We start from the raw sequence: 23030 nt of genomic DNA on the forward strand, positions 1-23030 counted from the left end.
GTGGGGTGGGGCGGAGGACGCATCCTTAGGCGCGCGCGGCCACTAGCAGCCGCTGGAGCGCGCGCGGAGGCGTACTGTCCTGGGCGCTCGGAGTGTTATTTATTTGCATGCGCGGGCGCGCGCTGTCCGGGCTGGGCGGGCGGAGCGGGCTTTGACTGCTCCGCGGTTCTGAGGCGAAGAGGAGGAGTTATCAAGTGGACGCTGATGCTGTATTTCTGGCCTGAAGGGGCGAGGGAGCAGAAGGTGAGGAGTCTCGGCCATCAGCGACCCTCGAGGACTTGAAGCCGCGGCGGCGTCCGGAGGGACGCCAGGCTCCGCTGAAGGGAAAGAGCGACTGCCCGAGTGGCCCTCCTCCCTTTGTGTCTGGGGTGGGGTCCACCCAGAGGGCGGCCCTCGGACCCGGGTTCACCTCGGCGCCCCGGGCCTGTGTGGTCGGCCTGCGGGGGTGACATCTACCTTTCCGCCAGTCAGAGGTCCCCGGGGAGGGGCGGGGGCGGGGGCGGGGGGGGGGGAGAAAATTCGTTCAGGCGCCCCGGGCTACGGAGGCTCTGGTAGGCACCTGTGAGGCCCGGACTTGCCCCGGGGCTGCGCGCCGCGCCCTACATTCCTTTTAGGAAGCCCCCATTGCTTCCCTCCCTGGATCGCCACCCCCACCTTGACTTCCCAGTCTGTCCCCGCAGGGCTGCTCTTTCCAGTAAGACCATGGTACACAGGTTTGGGTAAGTTTGTGCCTCGCTTTTCTTCCCGAGCTGGGTTCTTTGGAGGTTCAGTAGCCGATTTCAGGGACGCAGAATACTGGGACAAGGAATAATTAGTAACCATCCTGCTCCTGTACCAGGAAGAGAGATTACTGAGAGAGGAAATAGCCAACTATTACAAGTTTCCTGGATGAAATTGCCCTTTACTTTCTATTTAACATCTTTGAAGAGTTTGTTTTTACATTTTGATACGGTTACAAAAGTGGGACACTGAATTTTTTCAGAATATTATGATTTGTGCACAGTTTAAAAACGTGTTTAAAATTTACATAATGGGGATGGGTAAAGTTGGAAATTAGTTTCAGGTTGCCAATTTGCTTAGCAATTCGAAATAACCTAAAAAATTAACTAAAAATTAAGGGACGTTTTATGTTCAAAAATTTTTTAAAGTTTATTTATTGAGAGAGAGAGAGAGAACACAGGGGAGGGGCGGAGAGAGAGAGGGAGGGAGAGAGAGAATCCCAGGCAGGTTCTGTATTGTCTGTGTGGAGTTGGATGAGGGCTCGAACTAACAAATCGAGAGATCATGACCTGAGGTAAAACTAAGAGTCGGAGGCTTAACCGATTAAGCCACCCAGGCCCCAGAGGGGACGTTTTTGTTTAAATTGAGATCATAAAATGTTATTAATGTTTAAAAAATATCATAGCTTTATTGCAATCATAACTTTGTATTATCATTCAGTTTCATGCTAATACTGGACATTAGCATGCTGGACATGTGATGTCAAGGTGAACCTTGCCAAGTATAGGCACATGCTCTATTTCCCTATGTTGCAAGTGCCACAGTTGTGACTTTATATAGTCATTGTTGACACTTAATGATTATCCCTCCTCTCTGTGCACCCCAAATGATTTGTACTTACCTGTATTTTTGCACTTAGAACATCACATTCTAATTATCTCTTTAAGGGGCGCCTGGGTGGCTCAGTCGGTTGAGCGACCGACCCGGCTCAGGTCATGATCTCGCATTCCATGAGTTGGAGCCCCGTGTCAGGCTCTGTGCTGACAGCTCAGAGCCTGGAGCCTGCTTCGGATTCTGTGTCTTCCTCTCTCTCTGCCCCTCCCCACTCGTGCTCTGTCTCAGAAATAAACATTAAAAACATAAAAAATAAAAAAAACTTCTGTGAGTCTTTTAATTATCTCTTTAAATTTTTCTCTCCCACTAGATTGTGAATTCCTTCAGGGATATGATTTAATCTCTGTAGACTTCAGGGCTTGGCACATAGGGGCTCAAATGTTTACTGAATGAATAAATTAATATATTTAGACACTCACTGTATTACTTTGGATAGAGTTCTGTTAATGTTTTAAAAACTTGCAAACATTCTGATCTGGATTTTATACCCATGGAAAAATTTGTGTTGTATCTGAAATAAAGTTGGTAGGAACTTAGAATATTATACTGTAAAGAATATTCTTTTTTTGTGTCCTCTTACTCCAAGGAATGACACCAAAGAATGTTTTCTGTTGCTTTGTCATACTTAGCACAGCCAAAACATCAGTGGAGTAAGCATGTGAGAAATATGTTTTAGATGAAGATCTAGAGCTGACACTCACCTTGAGTGAGAACTAATGCTCAATACCAACAATGCTGTGGTTAGTCTTAATGTTTAATACAAGTTTCTAAACATTAGGATTTTAGTATGATCACTGTTTATAAAAATCATAAGAAGTTTTTTTTTTTTAACTTTTTTTAAATGTTTTATTTTTATTTTTGAGACAGTTCAAGCAGGGGAAGGGCAGAGAGGGAGACAGAATCTGAAGCAGATTTCAGGCTCTGAACTTTCAGCACAGAGCCTGACGTGGGTCTCAAGCCCACGAACTGCAAGACCATGACCTGAGCCACCCAGGCACCTTTTAAGAAGTTTTTTAAATTGTAAAAATGATAGATAATGTGTATTGAAAAAATTAAGACTATATAGAAAAGTACAAAAAAGAAAAAGGGGAAACACACCAAATCTTGCTACTTGGAAGTAACCCAAAATGTTTTTCGTTGAGTAGACTTCCTAACATCTCCCAATATGTTTATATGATACCAACACATATTTTGTGCTGTTTTGGGGATCATGTTTCTCATTTTTTTAATCAGTTTGTGGTGAACATCTTTACATGTCAGTGCGTGAAGATGTGTCTTGTTTTTTGTTTTTAAATGTTTATTTATTTTGAGACAAAGAGCAGGGGAGGGGCAGAGAGAGAGGGAGACAGAGAATCCCAAGCAGCATCTGTGTTGTCAATGTGGAGCCGGTGGCTGGGCTTGAACTTACAAGCTGTGAGATCATGACCTGAGCTGAAATCAAGAGTCCAATTCTTAACCAACTCAGCCGCCCAGGTACTCCATAGAGATGTGTTTTGTTTTAAATGGTTGTATAATATTCCACTTTATATACATACTCTAATTTTTTAAATCCATTCTTGGTGGGCATTTAGGTTGTTTTCATTTTTTTGGTGTGTCTATTAAAATGTTTATTTATTTTGAGAGAAAGGGAGAGTACGAGTTGGGGAGTGGTAGAGAGAAAGGGAGACGGAGAATCCCAAGTAGGCTTCTTGCTGTCAGCACAGAACCTGACACAGAGCTCAATCTCACAAACTGTGAGATCGTGACCTGAGTGGAAATCAAGGATTTAGACGTCTAACCAGCTGAGTCACCCAGGTGCCCCTCATCTTTTTTGTTTTTAATTTTGTTTTGTTTTCATGTTTTTTTCTTACCCAAACATTCTCTCTTAACTTTTTTTTTTAAGTAGGCTCCACACCCAATTTGTGGCTTGAACTCACAGCTCTGTTAACTCTTTTTTGTTTTGTGTTTTTTTTTGGTTTTTTTGGTTTTTTTTTGATATCTTTGCATAGGTATGTAAATGTCTCCTTAAGGTAAATTTCTGGAAGTGAGATTTTTGGGTTAGAGACAATACTCACCTTAAATGCTTTTATATCTTATCGCCTTCCAGAAAAGTTATATCCATTTTGTACTCTCCTCAAGTGGTGCATATGAAAACTCATTTTTTCACACCTTTGAAAGTGTTGGGTTTTGTCCAGTTTTAAAAATCTTTGCCAAAAAAATCTTTTATTTCTTGATTACCAGTAATGTTGCACATCTTTTCATATCTTTATTGACCTGACAAAAATTTTGATGTTTTGTCCATAGCTGATGGTTGACAGCTTAGAGAAAAATTTGAGAGAGGATGGATGCAAAAGCTCGAAACTGTTTGCTTCAACATAGAGAAGCCCTGGAAAAGGACATTAAAACGTCCTACATCATGGATTGTATGATTAATGATGGAGTTTTAACAGTATCAGAGGAGGAAAAAGTAAAAAATGAGGTAAAGCCCTCTGAAGCAGTCTTTGCTATAAAGTTTTTTTTTTCTTTCCAATTTTTATTTAAAATGTTTGATATAATTATTTGATGACTTTAAAAAGTTTTCTTAAATTTATTTCAGAACTTGCACTGGTCTCCACTAATTTATGTTGCAGACATACTCTTTGTAGTATACTAAACTACTTTTTTTTTTAGCCCACTCAGCAGCAACGAGCAGCTCTCCTAATTAAAATGATACTTAAAAAAGATAATTATTCCTACATATCATTCTACAATGCTCTAATACATGAAGGGTATAAAGATCTTGCTGGCCTTCTTCATGGTGGCATTCCTATCATCTCTTCTTCGAATGGTGGCAAAGATTCAGTTGGTGGAATAACTTCATATGGTTTGTATTCATTATATCTTATATCACGTTGCTATGACAGTGCTACATTGCTGCAGTTTTATCGTATTTTAAATGGAGTCTGTTGAAGAGACTGGTTCACTGAAAATGCATGTGAAAAAATTATAGTTAGGTTTTCCAATTTAAATATATTTACTTGTACCTATGTTAACTCACATTTTCCTCTTGCCCAGGGAGCTGTCTACTGCTGAGGGAACAATACACATTTTTAGGGATTAAAAAGACAATTTTTAGGCTTTTATTTAAGCTCTTCTCCAGTTCTGTGTTTATTGAGCTCATGCATAGGAAAGAATAAGAATCTTTAGAAATCTATGTTCTTGAAAGGAACTCCATATTCCTTTACACCATCCTTTCCAGTCTTTAATATGAGAAAAAGAGATTGGAGAGTTAAGGAGGAATAGGGTGTATAAGGGCAGATGCAGATGGAGCTTTCCATTATCTGTAGTCATCTTGAAAGGCCTATGTTTGTTTTTGTTATGTTCTGAGAAATCAGAACATTGAGGTTAGTATGCTAGCTACATCTTCTCTTGGAAGTTCTGAGGTTAAAGCCCCAGCCTTGCTTTCTTTGGCTTTTATGGTATGACCTGAGTAACCATTTCAAAGTTCTGTTCATTCATACTTGTTTTGTTTTGGATTTCAGTAAGGACAGTCCTGTGTGAAGGTGGAGTGCCACAGAGGCCGGTGGTCTTTGTTACTAGGAAGAAACTGGTGAACTCAATTCAGCAGAACCTCTTCAAACTAAATGGTGAACCAGGATGGGTCATCATATACGGAATGGCAGGTTGTGGGAAGTCTGTTTTAGCTGCAGAAACTGTTCGAGATCATTCTTTCTTAGATGGTAAGTTTGATTACCATGTGTTGCTGGCTAAGGAAGCATGGTATTAGTTTCCCGTTGCTGCTGTAGCAAATTACCAGAACTTTGGTGGCATAAAACAACACAAATTTATTATTGTACAGTTCTGGAAGTGAGAAGTCTAAAGTAGTTCTTACTGGGCTAAAGTCATGGTGTCAGCAGGGCTGAGTTTCTTTTGGAGGCTCTAGGGAAAATCCTTTCCCTTGCATTTTCCAGCTTCTAGAGGTGGCCTGGACTCATGGTTCCTTCTTCCATTTTCAAAGCTGGTGGTACATAGCATCTTCAGATCTTTTTCTCTCTTTATGATCTTTGCTTCTGTCACTGCCTCTCTTTCTCTGACTCTCACCTTTTTGCCTCCCTCTTCTAGGGGCCCTTGGATGATCCAGAATAATATCATCCCCAAATCCTTAGTTTAATTGCATCTGCAAAGTCCTTTTTTGCCATTTAAGGTACTATGATTACAAGTTCTGTAGGTTAGGATGTGAACATCTTGGAGAAGCTGTTATTCTCCAATTCCAGGCCAATATTCTCCAATAGCCAGCCAAAGAGGCTTGGCTAACCAGTCTAATAAATTCATTATTAGATGGCACTTATTATTACTGGATTGAATCTAGTTCCCTTGTATCTTAATAATTGAGGGGATTGTAGAGTTGAAAAAGGATTTTGAAAGGTTGTCCACTTTATATCCCTGTCTTTTAAGCAGTATTGGACTTACACGTTCCTGTCAGTTGAGTGCTATAGAGAAGGAGAGTTTTGGAAACTCATTTCCATTAATGATTCTCCTAGTGGTGATTCTCCCATGTATTTGGCATCCTATATTAAACTATTAATTCCATTTCTGTAATTACTTCCATCAGTGGTCTATCTTTAAAAATCTTTAGGGGCGCCTGGCTGGCTTAGTCAGTAGAGCATGCAACTCTAGATCTCAGGGTTGGGAGTTTGAATCCTATATTGGATTTTCGATATAGAGATTACTTAAAAAATCTTGAGGGGAAAAAAAAAATCCTGGCTTCTCTTAAGAAAAAAATTTTTAGTAACTTGTCTACTTTATATGTAATCCCCAAGAAAAAGAAAAAAATGGGAATTGACTATGGCAACCAATGGGTTTTTGCAGATAGGTCTTTTTTTTAATTTGCTTTTTTTTTTATTTTTAAAAATGTTATTTATTTTTGAGAGAGAGAGGTAGACAGAGAGGGAGACAGAGGATCTGAAGCAGGTTCCGTGCTGAAAGCAAGAGAGCCTCATGTGGGGCTTGAATTCATAAACCATGAGATCGTGACCTGAGCTGATGTCAGATGCTTCACGGACTGAGCCACCAGGCACCCCTAGGTTTTTTTTTTTTTAAGAAATCACTACACTCAGTGTGGGGCTTGAACTCACAACCTTGAGATCAAGAGTCCCATGGGGCACCTTGGTGACTCAGTCAGTTGGGCGTCCAACTTTGGCTCAGGTCACGATCTCACTGGTCACAAGTTTGGGCCCTGCATCAGGCTCTGTGCTGACAGCTCAGTGACTGGGGCCTGCTTTGGATTCTGTGTCTCCCTCTCTGCCCTCCCCCACTCGCACTCTGTCTCTCTCAAAAATAAAATAAATACAAGAGTCCCATGCTCGACTCACTGAGCCAGCTAGGTGCCCCTGTGGATAGGCTTTATAGATTCATTTGATATCTAGTGATTGACTTCTTGCTTCAGGTATTCATGTATTCAGCAAATGTTTGAGAGCCTACTATGGAGCTTGGCAAAAAGGAAGGTCCAGTCTGTGCATCTAAGAAATTTTTTCACAGTCAAGTAGGGGAGACAGACACGTAAACAAATTATATGTGACAAACGGAGCAGTAGAAACAAGTATGTGATACAAAGTTAGAACAAACGAAGGAAGTATTATCTCTCTGGGGGAAGAGGATGAACAGGACAGGCTCCTCTAATGACATGACATTTTAGCTGGAGTTTGGAGGAATAATAGAAGTTTGCTAGGTAGACTAGGTAGGGTTGGGAGAGTAGCGAAGGTATTGAATAGACTGGGGAAGGGCATACTGTGCAGAAGAGTGTTTAGGACATGTCGCAGGTGTACTGCTGACCTTAATGAATCTGGTGGGTTCTCAAGGTATTCATAGTTAGACAGCTCCATCAGTCTTTGGTTGCCTTCATTCATTAGTGACTTCAATTGGAATTTAAAGATGGTTCTTGACTTCTAGTTGTTAATAACCTTTTTGTTTATAATACATAATAAGCAGTTAAAAGAGTTTATGATGAGATGACAAAATTAATGATGGAATAAATAGTAAGCCTTTAAGAGATTTAGAAAGATGAAGGCTAGGGCACATCTGTTGTACTCACCCTGCTTTGGTGTATACTTCACAGCCCTTGTCAGCAGTATTGATCTTCTTTTGTTAGAAAAATGCCCAATTCCTTGGTTTTTCCCTGTTGTCATTAGAGAGAAGTTTGTGGGATTCAGTTCCATCCAAGTCTTATGGCTAAGGTTTTATTTGAATACTTATTTATTCATTTGCTCACTCTACTGCAAAGTTGATCACTAAGGGTATTTCAGAGTAAAAATTGGTTTAAGTTCTTTTAGTGTGAAGAAATGCATTTTCCTTACAATATTATGATGAATTTCCTTTAAAAACATATTTATAGTTTACTAATTTAAAGGTTAGAAGTATGCCGCTCAACTCAGTTTAAATCACTCTAGATTACTGAAGTGAATTTTCAATTTTAGGGGTTAAAATTGACCAATAACTTATGGAATTAATTACCCAGGAATCAGATGGTATAAATTGTGGTCTCAGAGTTTTAACCACCTTGTTTTGAGAAAATGTCAAAGATACTGGCAATAGTCCAGTGTATAATGTAGTTAATATCTTTCATATACTTTTTTGAGATTTCATGTTAATGTATAGAGGATTGAATTAATCATTGTTTAGTTCACACCTGTTTTCATATTGGGTCTGTGTAAGACTTAGCTTTTTCTTTTCTTTATTTTCTTTTTCTTTCTTTTTTTTTTGGTATAAGACAGCTCTTAGCTACTATGTTTGTTTTCTTTTAAAAATTTCCCATTCTCGATAAAGAAATTGGTTTATTTACACAATGGAGTACTATGTGGCAATGAGAAAGAATGAAATATGGCCCTTTGTAGCACCGTGGATGGAACTGGAGAGTGTGATGCTAAGTGAAATAAGCCATACAGAGAAATACAGATACCGTATGTGTTCACTCTTAGGTGGATCCTGAGAAACTTAACAGAAACCCATGGGGGAGGGGAAGGAAAAAAAAAAAAAAAAAAAGGTTAGAGTGGGAGAGAGCCAAAGCATAAGAGACTCTTAAAAACTGAGAACAAACTGAGGGTTGGTGGGGGGGTGGGAGGGAGGGAAGGGTAGGTGATGGGCATTGAAGAGGGCATCTTTTGGGATGAGCACTGGGTGTTGTATGGAAACCAATTTGACAATAAATTTCATATATTAAAAAAAAATTCCCATTCTCATTTTCCGCCCATTCCTTTAATACACACTTTTCCATTGTGTCTCCTCTTCTGTTTCATCTCCACAGTAATTCTTTAAGACCAGCTGGGTGTTCTACAATTTAACTCAATTCTGACACTATGTACCTGGAGATAGTGGCAGATCCCACAGGTTAAGGGCTTAATCTTGCAAGACTGCCCTCCTGCCATCCCTCCCATCCTTCAGATGCTAATCACAAGTCCAGGTTGTTAGCTGTGCATCTGACCAAATGGCTATAGATTGGACTTTCCCTCTTCTTGGATTTGATTAATTTGCTAGAGTGACTTTCAGTATATATATATTTTTAATGTTTATTTCTGAGAGAGAGGGTGACACAGATCTGAAGTAGGCCCCAGCTCTGAGCTGTCAGCACAGAGTCCCACTCGAGGCTCAAACTCATGAACTGTGAGATCATGACCTGAGCTGAAGTTGGATGCTTAACCGATTGAGCCACCCAGGTGTCCCTAGTGTAGCTTCAAAGGAAAACATTTTATGTACTAGATTACTTGTTTATTATAAAAGCATACAAAAGAGGAACCGCCAGATGGAAGAGATGCAGTAGGGGCAAGGTATGTGGGAAGGGGTGTTGAGCTTCCCTGACAACTCTAGTATACCACTCTGTCTATACCTTCATTGCACAGGCTGTCTATACCCCCCTTTTGGGAGGCTTCATTAAAATGAAGGTGATTAAATCATTGGCCATTAGTGATTGAGTTCAATTTCCAGCCTCTCTTCCCTCTCTAGAGGTCTGGAAGATCTGGGGCATGGGGCTGGAAGTTCCAACCCTCTATATGGTTGGTTCCCTGGCAGCAGTCCCCATTTTTCCATTATATTGAGCCTTTTCGAAAGTAATTTTATTGGGGCGCCTAGGTGGCGCAGTCGGTTAAGCGTCCGACTTCAGCCAGGTCACGATCTCGCGGTCCGATCTCGCGGTCCGTGAGTTCGAGCCCCGCGTCAGGCTCTGGGCCGATGGCTCAGAGCCTGGAGCCTGCTTCCGATTCTGTGTCTCCCTCTCTCTCTGCCCCTCCCCCGTTCATGCTCTGTCTCTCTCTGTCCCAAAAATAAATAAACGTTGAAAAAAAAAAATTAAAAAAAAAAAAAAAAAAGAAAGTAATTTTATTAACAAACTCAGGTGTGGTTGAAAGTGTGTTATATGAATAATTTTCACTTTTATACCTCTGGCATTATTTCAGGAACTGGGAACAAAACTAAATATTATAAAAGGTGTCCCTATGGCTCTTATTTGGGAAATTACAAGGGTTTTACAGCTATGTGCCAGGAACAGTGATGAAGACCAAATATATTGATCACTGTATCACCTCCCCATAGGCGATCACACCTCCCCATAGGTGATCCTTCCAGTGTATTTAACGTATGTTCTTTGTAAGCATATTTGTAATGTATGTTTTCTTGTAAAACGTGTTGTTTGTAGGCAGGTATTTTAAATTTGCGTAAATGTTATAGTGTTAATTATTCTATTTCTTACCTCTCTTGACACTGTTTTTAAGATTTATCTTTGTTGCTGGGTATATATCTTATTTGTTACACCTGATTGCTATCCTACATGGGGTGCATCTAGGACATTTTATTGTTTATTCCCCTAGTTAATAGATACATAGATGGTCTCCAACTCTTTGCAGCCCCACTAAAGCTGGGCTGAACTTTTACAGAAGTGAGAATTTTTTGAGTGTATGTATCTAGGAGCAGAATCACTAAATTATGGAAAATGGTGACATCAGATTTGATTGCCCTCCAATCTGTATGTTCCCACCAGTAGTGTAGGAGGGATCCTATAATCTCACTTCCTTATTGACACTAGGTATCATCTAGATTTATAATTTTTTGCTAGGTCAGCAAGTATAATCTTTTAATTTGCATTTCTCTGATAACTTGAGTTTGACTATTTCTAAGGAAGCTTTTTAGCTTTTTGGGTTTCCTTTTTTTAATTTTGTTTGTATCATTTGTCTGTTTTTCCATTGAGATTTCTTTTTCTCTTTGCTCTCTAGGAGTTTCTTTTATATTCTAGATATTTGATGCCGTTGGTTTTAGATTATGTAAATATCTTCTTTTTATTTGTCTGTATTAACTTTGCCCTGGATGTCTTTAACAGAAATCTTTAATTCTGATATAGTCAAATTAATGAATTTTTGTGTCTTTTAATTTGTGCTTCTTGAATTTTGCTTAAGTACTTCTAATACGGTATTATTATTCAGATTTAGTTCATTAATGTTTTTGGAGTCTGCTTTAGTATATCCACTAATTCAAGAGTAGATACTTTACTGAAGATAAATTTTAGTCACTGGAGTTCATTTCCATTCTAAAATATAGGAATCTTGGATTTTTGCCATTTAATTGTAGTATGAAACCTTTTTTTTTTCCTTTTGTAAGTGTCGATAGCTGTAAAGTTTACAAACTTTATTAACACTGTGGTTCTGGGGGCACCTGGGTGGCTCAGTTGGCTAAGTGTCCGACTTTGGCTCAGGTCATGATCTCACAGTTCATGGGTTTGAGCCCCATGTCGGGCTCTGTGCTGACAGCTCAGAGTTGGGAGCCTGCTTTGGATTCTGTGTCTCCCTCTCTGCCCCTCACCTGGTCATGCTTGCTCATGCTCTCTCTCTGTCACAAAATAAACAAACATTAAAAAATTAAAAAAAAAAACTGGTTCTTATAGACTTTTTGTTGTCTATAAGGTGGTGTTTAAAGAAATTATTAAAATTAATAAAGAATATTAGATTCTTAACTATTTATGCCTATACATTTTTAGGTAACCCAATTTCCTTTTTTTAAAGTTTATTTATTTTGGGAGAGCTTGAGTAGGGGAGGGAAAGAGAGAGAGAAGAGAGAGGAGAGAGAGAGGGAGAGGGAGAGAGAGGGAGAATCCCAAGCAGGCCCCTGCACTGTCAGTACAGGGGGCTGACAGGGGGCTTAAACTCACCAACTGTGAGATCATGACCTGAGCCAAAATCAAGAGTCAGTTGGTTAACTGAACCACTCAAGGTGCCCTGAGTAACCCAGTTTCCTTTCGAATGTTCAACCCTTTATTTATTTTGGGTGTGGGTAGGAAAATAGGAGTTCACAGGTGTTTTTAAAAAATTTTTTTTAATGTTTATTTTTGAGAGGGAGAGGGAGGGGGACAAAGTGTGAGCTGGGAAGGGCAGAGAGTGAGGGAGACACAGAATCCAAAGCAGGCTTCAGGCTCTGAGCTGTCAGCACAGAGCCCAATGCAGGGCTTGAACTCACAAGCTGTGAGATCATGACCTGAGTTGAAGTCGGATGCCCAACCGACTGAGCCACCCAGGTGCCCCCTTTTTTTTTTTTTTTAATGTTTATTTATTTATTTTGAGAGAGAGAGAGGTAGAGAGAGCATATGTGATAGAGCAAGGAACAGAGAGAGGGGGAGAGAGAGAATCCCAAGCAGACTCTGTGGTGCTTGAACTCACAAACTGTGAGATCATGACCTGAGCTGAAATCAAGAATCGGACGTTTAACCTACCGAGCTACCCAGGTGCCTGGAGGAGTTAACATGTTTATAAACCATTGATATCGCTGTGTATATATGCTGAGTTTTTAAAGCATGGAAGTTTTATCTGGAGGCTGTCTACTGTTCGTTCTGTCCTTCCTAAGATTTCTTTGATGCTATTAGATTTTTAATTGCTACCAGGACAAATCACATGTGAAAGTAGGATGGGGTTACTTTTCTCTGATTAAAGGCAGTGTTTTTGTGAATAAGTTCCCCTGAATGAATTACAGGTGTAAGCCTCATTCAAGGCTGACTTGCTCCCTCTTGTGCCCATAGTCAAGATGTTTACATTCTTTCTGAAATGTGGAATTAATACTGTTATACCATGATGGTAGGAGATTTGCAGATGAGTTGGTCATCTGGTCTCTTTGTTTTTCTTTGTAAAGCTAGCAGTGTTTTATTTTTTCTTGTATGTGTTTCTTTTTTTTTTTTTTAAGCCTCTCTCTCTCTCTCTCTCTCTCTCTTTTTAATTAAACTCTGTACCCAGCATGGGGCTTGAACTCATGACCCTGAGATCAAGAGTCACATGTTCTACTGACTAAGCCAGCCAGGGGCCCCTTGGATATGTTTCTAATGCCCTAATGTTTTTGTTTTAAATTTAGGAGAGAAAGATTTTTTTTTTTTTGCTTTTGAACATATTGTGCCTTTATTTTTTAAAAACTTTGTTTTTAATTGAAGTATAGTTGACACAATGTTACATTAGGTTCAGGTATACAACATAGTGATTTGAGGACTCTACACATTATCTATCACCCCAAGTATAGCTACCATCTGTCACCATACAGTGCTATTATAATACCATTCCCTGTATTCCCTATGCTGTACCTTTCATCTCCTTGACTTACTCATTCCATAACTGGAAGCCTGTACCTCCCACTCCCTGTCATCCATTTTGCCCAGTGTCTCCACTCCCCTCCCTTCTATGAGTTTGTTCTCTGTATTTATGGGTCTGTTTGTGCTTTTTGTTTGTTTTTTAGATTCTACATTTACATGATATCATATGGTATTTGTCTTTAGGAGAGAAAGACCTTTGGTCTAGGTAATAGGTACTTAAATTTAAATCTGAGGAATTTATTAGCTAGTTACATCTGGACACTTTCCATTGTCTTTTACTCTGGGATGACTTTTTTTTCCCCCTAAGTTCCTTTATTCTGAGAGAGAGACAGAGAGGGAGAGTGTGCATGTACACAACGTGGGGGGGAGGGGTGCGGGGAGAGAGAGAGAGAGAGAGAGAGAGAGAGAGAGAATGAATGAATCCCAAGTAGGCTCTGTGCTGACAGTGTGGACTTTGAGATCATGGCCTGAGCTGAAATAAAGAGTCGGCCGCTGAACCAACTAAACCACTCAGGTGCCTCGATTTTTAAGAAATTTTAAATGGAATGCACACATTAAAAAAAAAAACAAAACATAAAACCTTAGGAGCAACAGGTAGTTTAAAATCTGTTTTAAATGTTACAAAAGTAGGGGTGCCTGGCTGGCTCAGTCAGTAGAGCATGTAATGCTTGATCTTGGGGTTGTAAGTTTGAGCCCCACATGGGGTGTAGAGATTACTTACAAATAAAATCTTTAAAAAAATTACAAAAGTAGTATTTTCATTTAAAAAGGAGTAAAAATTCTTTTCACTTGCTTTTTTTTCCTTTCTCCTAAATTCTAAATCCTTTAGCAGAGGTAATTGTGGTTAACAGTTTACAGTGAAGTTTTCCAAAACTTTTTTCCTGTACATTTACAAACCTGTGCACACACAGAATGCAGCTGTAACACTAAGGAAAACCTCAGGAATTTACTATTTCATAAATGTAGCCTTATACTGAGGGAAGTCTAAGGAAGCTTGCAGAAGCTTTCACTGATAATCAAACCATGCTTCACAGCACTGTCTTTACCCTAGTTCCCTGCAGAATTCTCTATCTCCCGGTCATTTGTTATCTTTTAGATTCTCATGCGGTTACTAGTTAGTACATTGCCAATTCTGATCTAGGTTTCCTCCTCTCATTCCCAAGCTTTTCTGTCTTATCCCCTAGGTTTTCTCCTCTGTGATCAGGAAACTCTTCTCTCTTATCAACCTGTTCTGAGAATGTTCATTTCCTTGCCTTATCTAAAATTGGGCATTCCCCCACTGCTCCCCCCCTCCCCCCCCCCCCAATACCACATTCTCCATAGCTACCTTCCATGGTTTGGCAACTTTTTTCCCTTTACACCCTATATACTTAAGCACTAGGAAGTGTTTGATGTTGTCCTTGCTTTCTGTTGCCTCATCCAGACCATTAATACTCCCTTTTCCAGCTAAAGTCTTTGTCCTTTGAAGTTCATTTCTCTGATCCTTCCCAGTTATGATATTGTTCTCATTCATTGATGATTGGAGTTCTTAATTATAAATTTAAGCTCTTCTTCTGTTGACACTCTTAGTAAGATCAGTTGACATTTATATAGATGAGTCATCCAAAACCTTGGCCTCTCAGTTTCTTGATTTCTTTATCTGCAGTGACCGTTGTCTTTATTTTCCTTTAGCCATTTGCTTCTTTGATCACAGACTGGACCCTTGTCCTTGCCAATACCGGAAATGATACTACTTTTGAAATCTTAACGTTAAACCTGTTCTACCCTTTGCCCACCTCCACCTATTCTGTTCTTCAAGTTCACTACTACAGTTTTCTGATCTATCAAGACTTATTTCTTTTTGATTCCATAATATCCTCACTATTTATCCCATTAGCACCCTCCTAGGCTCAGACCTAGGTTTTTATTGCCCATTATTCAGTTGCTTCACAGCACATGCTCTTGGCTCTTTAGTTTCTCCTTACTTGGGTAAAAGCTGATTGCTTCTTCTCTGCTAGGAGATGGGATCTAATTGCTTACTCCCCATTGCTTCATCCAGACAGTTACTTGCTTATTCCACATTGCTTCATCCAGACCATAATTTCCTTCCTCTTTGCTGAAGAAAATCACCCAACAATAAACCTTGGCAATTTTGCTAGGTTTAGTTAGTGGATGTGTAATTATTGCATTGAAGTTTATAGGGTGTAATCAAAAAACAACTTTTTTCCCGTGTTGCCTGTTCAAAACTTCCTTGGGACTGATTCTTTCCCTCACCTTGTACAGGTTCAGAGTCCCCAGGTCACTTCAAATTTTAAAAACAATCTAATTTTTTTTTAAGTTTTTATTTTAATTCCAGTTAGGTAGCATACAGTGTTGGATTAGTTTCAGGTATATGATACAGCTATTCAACAATTCTGCATCATCTGGTGCTCATCACAAGTGTACTTTTTTTTTAATTTTTTTTTAAGTAACTAACTTTATTCTTTACAAGGTTATATTTATTTCAGGTATGCAGTATAGTGATTCAACAGTTCCATACATCATCCCAAATAAATCCCATCACCTATTTAACCCATCCCCCCTCCCACCTCTCCTCTGGTAACCATCAGTTTGTTCTCTATAGTTAAGAATCTGTTTCTTGGTTTACCTCTCTTTTTCCCTGTGCTCATTTGTTTTGTTTCTTAAATTCCACATGAGTGAAATCCTATGGTATTTGTTTTTCTCTGATTTATTTCTCTTAGCATTATACTCTCTAGCTTCATCCGTGTCATTGCATATGCCAAGATTTCATTCTTTTTTTGTGGTTGAATAATATTCCATTGTGTATATATACATCTTTATCCATTCATTAATCGATGGGTACTTGAGCTGCTTCCATAATTTGGGTATTGTAGATAATGCTGCTATGTATCCCTTTGAATTAGTGTTTCTGTATTTTTTGGGTAAATACTCAGTGCCATTGCTGGACCATGGGATAGTTCTGTTTTTAACTTTTTGAGGAATCTCCATACTGTTTTCCATAGTGGCTGCACCAGTTTGCATTCCAGCAATCTAATTTCAATAATTAAAATATCAAGGCCTATTTAATATTCCAAACTTCATTTATATGTAAGGTTTTCTCTTTCCTCAGTTGGTCCTGCCTCAGGCTTGGGAAGAGGTGGTTAGGGTGGACATTGCAGGTTGTTTCCAGCTTTTTTCTGTTGAAAATAGTGCTGCAGTAAATATCCTTGAGGCGGAATAGTTTAGAATGAGCAGTGGTGCTGGAGGTTTGAATCCCAGCTCTACTTTATTAACCTGTGTAACTTTGGACAAACTACTCAATCTTCCTATACCTCAGTTTCCTTATCTATAAAATGGGGAAAATAAGTATCTTCCTGATAGTTTATGATGTGGATTAAAAATAGATTAATATGTAGAACCCTTAGAATATCTGTCATAAGTAGGTCTTTGCATTTATACAGATCTTTCTTTTGGATGATTAAGGTTTTATAATAGTGATTTTTGTACTTAATTATTTGTAAATACCAGTAAACAAAAATTGCCCTTTGGTATGTTATAACTTATTAATCTTTATCTATTTTTTGTATTTTCTTATACTATGTATGATTACCTAATATAAATCTTTATGGTTAATGCCACTGGTATGGTCTAATGCTACTGCTCACCATATTTTACACATAGGGACCCTTCTTGCATTTTTTTTTTTTTTTTAATCTATACACGGAGCTGATTAAGTATAGTCTATGAAGGCTTAAGATTTTTGGCTCCTGATACCTATGTAAGTAAAAATATGTATTGTAAGATATACTGTGGCTTAATTAACAATGATAATGATGTTAACAGTTGAAAGTAACAGTAATAATAATTTCCATTCTTATATGGTGCCTACTACTTCAAAGCTTAATATTTGCAGGGTGCTCTCAGATCCATATCACTAGTAATCCTGTCTGTTATAATACCTTATGGTTAACAATATAGCAAATTTACATGTTATTAATTTCTCAGTGTAACTCTGAAATAGGTAAGGTAAATAATACCTTAGTGTACATCAGTATAACAAATGAAAGTGAGGTTAAGTGATTTGCTAAAGATAGCATAGCTAGTAAGCAGTAGAGCCAGACTTGAACCTAACTTCTTACTTTAAGTTTCTATACGAGAACCATAATGAGTGAGTTATGTGTTCCTGGATATCTGTGGTTCTCAGTCAGAGGCAATTTTGCCCCCAGGGGGACATTTGACAATGTTTGGAGATATCTTTGGTTGTCATAATCAGGGAGGGGGAATGCTACTAGCATATAGTGGGTAGAGGCCAGGGAGACTGTTAAACATCCTACAATGCGCAGGAAAGTTCCTTACAATAAAGAATTATCTGGCCCAAAATGTCAAAAGTACTGAGTTTGAGAAATTATGTTTTACAGTGATCATTGATGACATAGGACAAAAACTAAATTTTAGTTTGGTAAGATTTTACCGATAAACAGATTTATTTCATACTTCAGTTTCTTCACATCTTCAGCTCTTCTTAGATTCAGGTTATAAAGCTCGACAGTACTCTACAAATGAAATGTGTACACTGAATCAAGAGAAATTAAAGATAGGATGAGGTTGAAATTGGAGCAAATCTAATCACCAAAATCTTTCAAAGGAGGACACCTGTTCAAAGGCCTTAAGTTTATTATTATTATTTATTTTCCTAGGTTGTTTCCCAGGGGGTGTGCACTGGGTTTCAGTTGGGAAACAAGACAAGTCTGGGCTTCTGATGAAACTGCAGAATCTTTGTGCACGGTTGGATCAGGATGAGAGTTTCTCCCAGAGGCTTCCACTCAATATTGAAGAGGCTAAAGACCGCCTTCGCATTCTGATGCTGCGTAAACACCCACGGTACAGATAGACAAATTTAATGTATGAAGTCCCAATGAGACTTAACTGCTGACAGTTTGAAAACATCATACCCTTTTCTTGCTCTTCAGTAGAGATCTAAGAATGAACCGTTGCTTTTCTGCTGTTCTTTGTCTTGTATTAAAACAAAAGTGGCTGCCACTGGGCAAAAATTGCTACTTTTCTTTGCATTCTACCTATGTCTCTTATCTACCACTGGGGTGCTCAAGAAGTATTTCTTAAGAAGGTGAGTTGGTTAGTGATCTTTGCTAGAAAATGCAAGCTTCTTACCTTGAATCCAGTCTTTTTATTTTTTTATGTTTATTTTTAGAGAGCGAGCATATGTGTGCACCAGTGTGTGTGCCAGCAGGGGAGGGGCAATGAGAGGGGGAGGGAGGGAAAGAGAGAGAATCCCAAGCAGGCTCCACACCCAGCACAGAGCCAGATGCAGGGCTTGATCTCATGACTATGACATCATGACCTGAGCTGAAATCAAGAGTCAGAAGCTTAACCAGCTGAGCTACCCAGGTGCTCCTGAATCTGTTGTTTCTGATGGATAACATTGAACAAGAGACCGAATAAATACAGGCACCTGGTAAAAGGGTTATTTATTTAATGGGACCCTTCTGTTGTGTTGTATTAATTTTTGGATATATGTATATCTAACTTTTCTACTTCCATGTACTTCAAGAATGTGTTTTGTTTGTTTATTTAAATAATTCATTCAATAAATAAGATTATAATTATGTGCCAGGCGCTGTTATCAACTGTTTTGCAATTTTCATTAGCCAGAAGGGAGACAATAGCTTGGTTGCTGCTTATGTTAACAATATAATCATCAATAGTTAACCAGCTGGGATTCAGTCATCACTTTGATTTCCCTGATCTAACAACCATTCTTTCATTGGTTCATTTAACCAACATTGAGTGTTCTGCCAGGTTCCGGGTCAAGTGTTGCAAATACAATGATGAATAAAGCCTTCCTTGAGAGTTCAGCAGTAAATTGGGTGAGAATTAGGTAATGGCTCTGAACTTTTTTTTAATGCTGCAGTGTAGCTGATGATGCAGTACACTTTCATATGTAACAGTGGTGAGTATGGCAGTGATTCTTAAATTGGTAAGGGGATTAATATCAGAATATTGAGAGTAGTAATTTGGGAAAAGCCTCGTAGTTGATTCTTAATGGATGCATAATACAGAGGACAAGCTCCCTTCTCTCTGGCTTCTTTCTCTTCCAGATCCCTCTGTTATTGCCCTCTTCCCTTGATAGTCACTGGTATCTATTTTCCTGGAGGAAATGGGATTGAGACCACTAACTAATACTCTTTTCTTGTGTAGTAACTTCTCCCTAGTCCTGCTTCCCTTCCCTATGAAAGTAAAAGTGATTTCTGTTTAGGAATACTGTAAATGCTAACACCTGTATCAGGCCATAGCTTATAAAGTCATTCATTTTGTTTTATTTTTTAAATTGTTTTAAAATTTGTTTTTTAATTTAATTTTTAGAAAGTGTGTGTGTGGATGTGTATGAGTGGGGGAGGGGCAGAGAGAGAGAGAATCCCAACCAGGATCTGCACTGTGAGTGCAGAGACTGACATGAGGCTCAGTCTCACCAACTGAGAGATCATGGTCTAAGCTGAAATCAAGTGTAGGATGCTTAACTGACTGAGACACCCAGGCACCCTGTCATTCGTTTTGTTTATCAACGTCATTGTGGTTTATACTTTGGCAATTTGCCAGGCTGTGTGTGTACCCAGAGTCTTTTTTTGTAATGCACAGAAGTGATGTGCCATTAGTATAAAAATGCTAGTGTATAATTACCCTATCAGCTTTTAGTTGTATTTTTTTCTCTGTATGTTCTGCTGAGTTCAAAAAAGTTTTTGGAGAAACCAATTAAGAATTGGCACAGAGATTCATTAGGAATAAACAAACTGACTTATAGATGGAAAAGACCCCCACTAGTGTACCAAATGAAAGGTAATATTCTTGCTAGTGCATTATGTTAGAACATATGAAATTGCTAGTTTCATAGGTAAAAAAAAGGCTAAAATGGTCATTGTTATATGATTGATTCTAATGCTAACCTTGAGCTCATTTCTCATTTGGTTTTGGTACTTAAAGACTAAATTAGAAAAACCTCATTACCGGGGCGCCTGGGTGGCTCAGTCGGTTGAGCGGCCGACTTCAGCTCAGGTCACGATCTCGAGGCCCGTGAGTTCGAGCCCCGCGTCGGGCTCTGTGCTGACAGCTCAGAGCCTGGAGCCTGTTTCAGATTCTGTGTTTCCTCTCTCTGCCCCTCCCCCGTTCATGCTCTGTCTCTCTCTGTCTCAAAAATAAATAAAAAAACATTAAAAAAAAAGAAAAACCTCATTACTTGGAAACTTCTTTTAAGGCACCTGGTAACCACTTTTTAATACCTACACGGTTCTGTTTTTATAGGTTTCTTAACTTTAATATACATTCATTGGGGTGCCTGCATGGCTCAGTTAAGTTTCCAACTCTTGATTTTGGCTCAGGTCATGATCTCACAGTTCATGAGACTGAGCCTGCCAGTGTGGGGCCTGCTTGGGATTCTCTCCCTCTCTCTGCCTCTCCTTCTCCCCTGTGCACACACACTCTCTCTCTCTCTCAAAATAAATAAGTAAACTTAAGAAAATAATAAAATGCATTCATTGTTTTGGGTTGGAAGAGAGGAAAGTCTAATTTTTTTTCCTTATTTGTATCAGTATATTGTGAAACGAATATAGCAAAGGGGAAGAGCCATGAAATACATATCTTTTATTTTGTAAATTTTAAAAGACATTAGAAGGAAGCTTTAAATAAATGTCATTAGTGACTTAATACAAGTTTCTGTTTTTTTAAAATTAGGTCTCTGTTGATCTTGGATGATGTTTGGGATCCTTGGGTATTAAAAGCTTTTGACAATCAGTGTCAGATTCTTATTACAACCAGAGACAAGAGTGTTACAGATTCAGTAATGGGTAAGGGTTAATATGCTTTTTACTACCTTTATGTTTTAATTCAATTAGATTTATATATATTTTAACCAAATTACTTATATCGTGTGATTTTGTTACAGGTCCTAAATATGTAGTCTCTGTGGAGAGTGGCTTAGGAAAAGAAAAAGGACTTGAAATTTTATCCCTTTTTGTTAATATGAAGAAAGCAGATTTGCCAGAACAAGCTCACAGTATTATAAAAGAATGTAAAGGTATGGTTATTTATTTTGTGTATGAGAGGGTTGTAGAGATAATAATTTTATCCTTTTGTAAATTAAGCTAATAAGTATGACAATTTAGCACATGAACATCCAGAAACTTTACTAGAATATTGTATTCTAGAACCTAGAGTATTTTAGGTTTCTCTTTGATACCCTAAATAGATAATAATATTTTGGTATTCATTTATTCATTAAAATAATATTTAATGAACACCCATGATATGTTAGTGGGAGACGTTAGATAAAGACATGACTTTTGTCAAAGAATAAAAAAATATGAGAATCAGACTTTTAATTTTTTTTGGTTGATTTTATAAAAATAGTATTCTAATTTTGTATGTAACATGGTGTTCTCTTAATTTGCATTTTTTATGAAGTTAAGTGAAGTTAAACTTTTTACTTGTTTATTGAATATTTGCATTTTAAGAAATTATCCTTGACTACTTTTCTTTGTGATAGCAGATTTTTAATTGACTTTTGGCACTCTATTGAAGCTATTAGCTCTTTGCCATTTTTTGTAAATACTTTCCCCAGTTTTTTGTCTGCTTTTTAATTTCATTTGTAGTATTTTATTTGACATACAGAAATTTAAAATTTTAAATAGTCCTATCAGTTATTAAGATTATTTCTTCCACTGTTGTTAATGCTTCAACAGACCTTGTTTTTTCATTCTGCCATCAGATAGTTCGTTTTGAGCTAATCGACTTAAAAAAAATTTTTTTTTGAATGTTTATTTATTTTTGAGAGAGAGAGAGACAGAGCATGAGCAGGGGAGGGGCAGAGAGAGAGGGAGACACAGAATCCTAAGCAGGCTGCAGGCTCCGAGCTGTCAGCACAGAGCCTGACACGGGGCTCGAACTCACAAGCTGTGAGATCATGACCTGAGCCGAATTTGGGCGCTCAACCGACTGAGTCACCCAGGTGCCCCTGAGCTAATTGACTTTTAAAAAATATCTTAGAAAAGAATACTTCATTTGTATTCTAATTGTGAAGGTGATGTTTGTCCATTTTGAAACATTTATTATTTTTTAAATTTTTTTCAAGACTTTAAAAAAAATTTTTTTTTTAATTTTTTTTTTTAACATTTATTTATTTTTGAGACAGAGAGAGACAGAGCATGAACAGGGGAGGGGCAGAGAGAGAGGGAGACACAGAATCTGAAGCAGGCTCCAGGCTCTGAGCTGTCAGCACAGAGCCTGATGCGGGGCTTGAACTCACAAGCTGCGAGATCATGATCTGAGCCCAAGTCGGATGCTCAGCCAACTGAGTCATCCAGGCGCCCCTATTTTGAAACATTTAAAAGATGTGTGAAATGATAAAGAAAAAAGAGAAATTATCCATAAACCTGATAATTATTATCATCACAAGAGTATTTCAGTCTTGTAGGACATATAAAACTTTGAAAAAAATATTCAGATTACAATGGTATACATAATTTGAATCTTGTCTTTTTTCATATAACAAATCTTGAATATTATGTCATTAAGTATGTTTTAAAAAAGTTATTAGTGGCATAATATTGTGATAACTTCAATTTATTCAGTCATTTCTCTATTGTTGTTTAAGATTTTTCACTATTTCAGGGGCACCTGGGTGGCTCATTTGGGTAGGTGACCAACTCTTGATTTCGGCTCAGGTCTTTATCTCATGGTTTGTGAGTTCAAGTCCCACATCTGCTGCATGCACTGATAGTGCGGAGGGAGCCTTCTTGGGATTCTCTTCCTCCTTGCCCCCCACAAATAAATAAATACATTTAAAAAAAAAGATTTTTCAGTATTA

At 38.4% G+C, this 23030-nt stretch overlaps 1 protein-coding gene across 3 annotated transcripts in view; it reads left to right on the top strand.

Moving 5' to 3' along the window:
• The first annotated feature begins 46 nt into the window (after window positions 1–46).
• The window catches only part of APAF1 (apoptotic peptidase activating factor 1), a 90333-nt gene continuing 67349 nt past the window's right edge, over window positions 47–23030 (top strand). The window contains exons 1-7 of one of the 3 annotated variants that reach the window (XM_045464924.1): window positions 47–243; window positions 3898–4072; window positions 4264–4456; window positions 5115–5312; window positions 17854–18037; window positions 20900–21012; window positions 21111–21242. In XM_045464924.1, the coding sequence (XP_045320880.1) occupies window positions 3935–4072; window positions 4264–4456; window positions 5115–5312; window positions 17854–18037; window positions 20900–21012; window positions 21111–21242 (958 nt within the window). In that variant the 5' untranslated portion in view covers window positions 47–243; window positions 3898–3934. Of the gene's footprint in view, window positions 720–3897; window positions 4073–4263; window positions 4457–5114; window positions 5313–17853; window positions 18038–20899; window positions 21013–21110; window positions 21243–23030 lie in introns of all 3 variants that reach the window. The other 2 variants (XM_045464927.1, XM_045464926.1) reach the window with 2 other exon arrangements.

The sequence above is a fragment of the Leopardus geoffroyi genome, chromosome B4 (assembly GCF_018350155.1).
Source record: "Leopardus geoffroyi isolate Oge1 chromosome B4, O.geoffroyi_Oge1_pat1.0, whole genome shotgun sequence".
Taxonomy (NCBI): Eukaryota; Metazoa; Chordata; class Mammalia; order Carnivora; family Felidae; genus Leopardus; species Leopardus geoffroyi.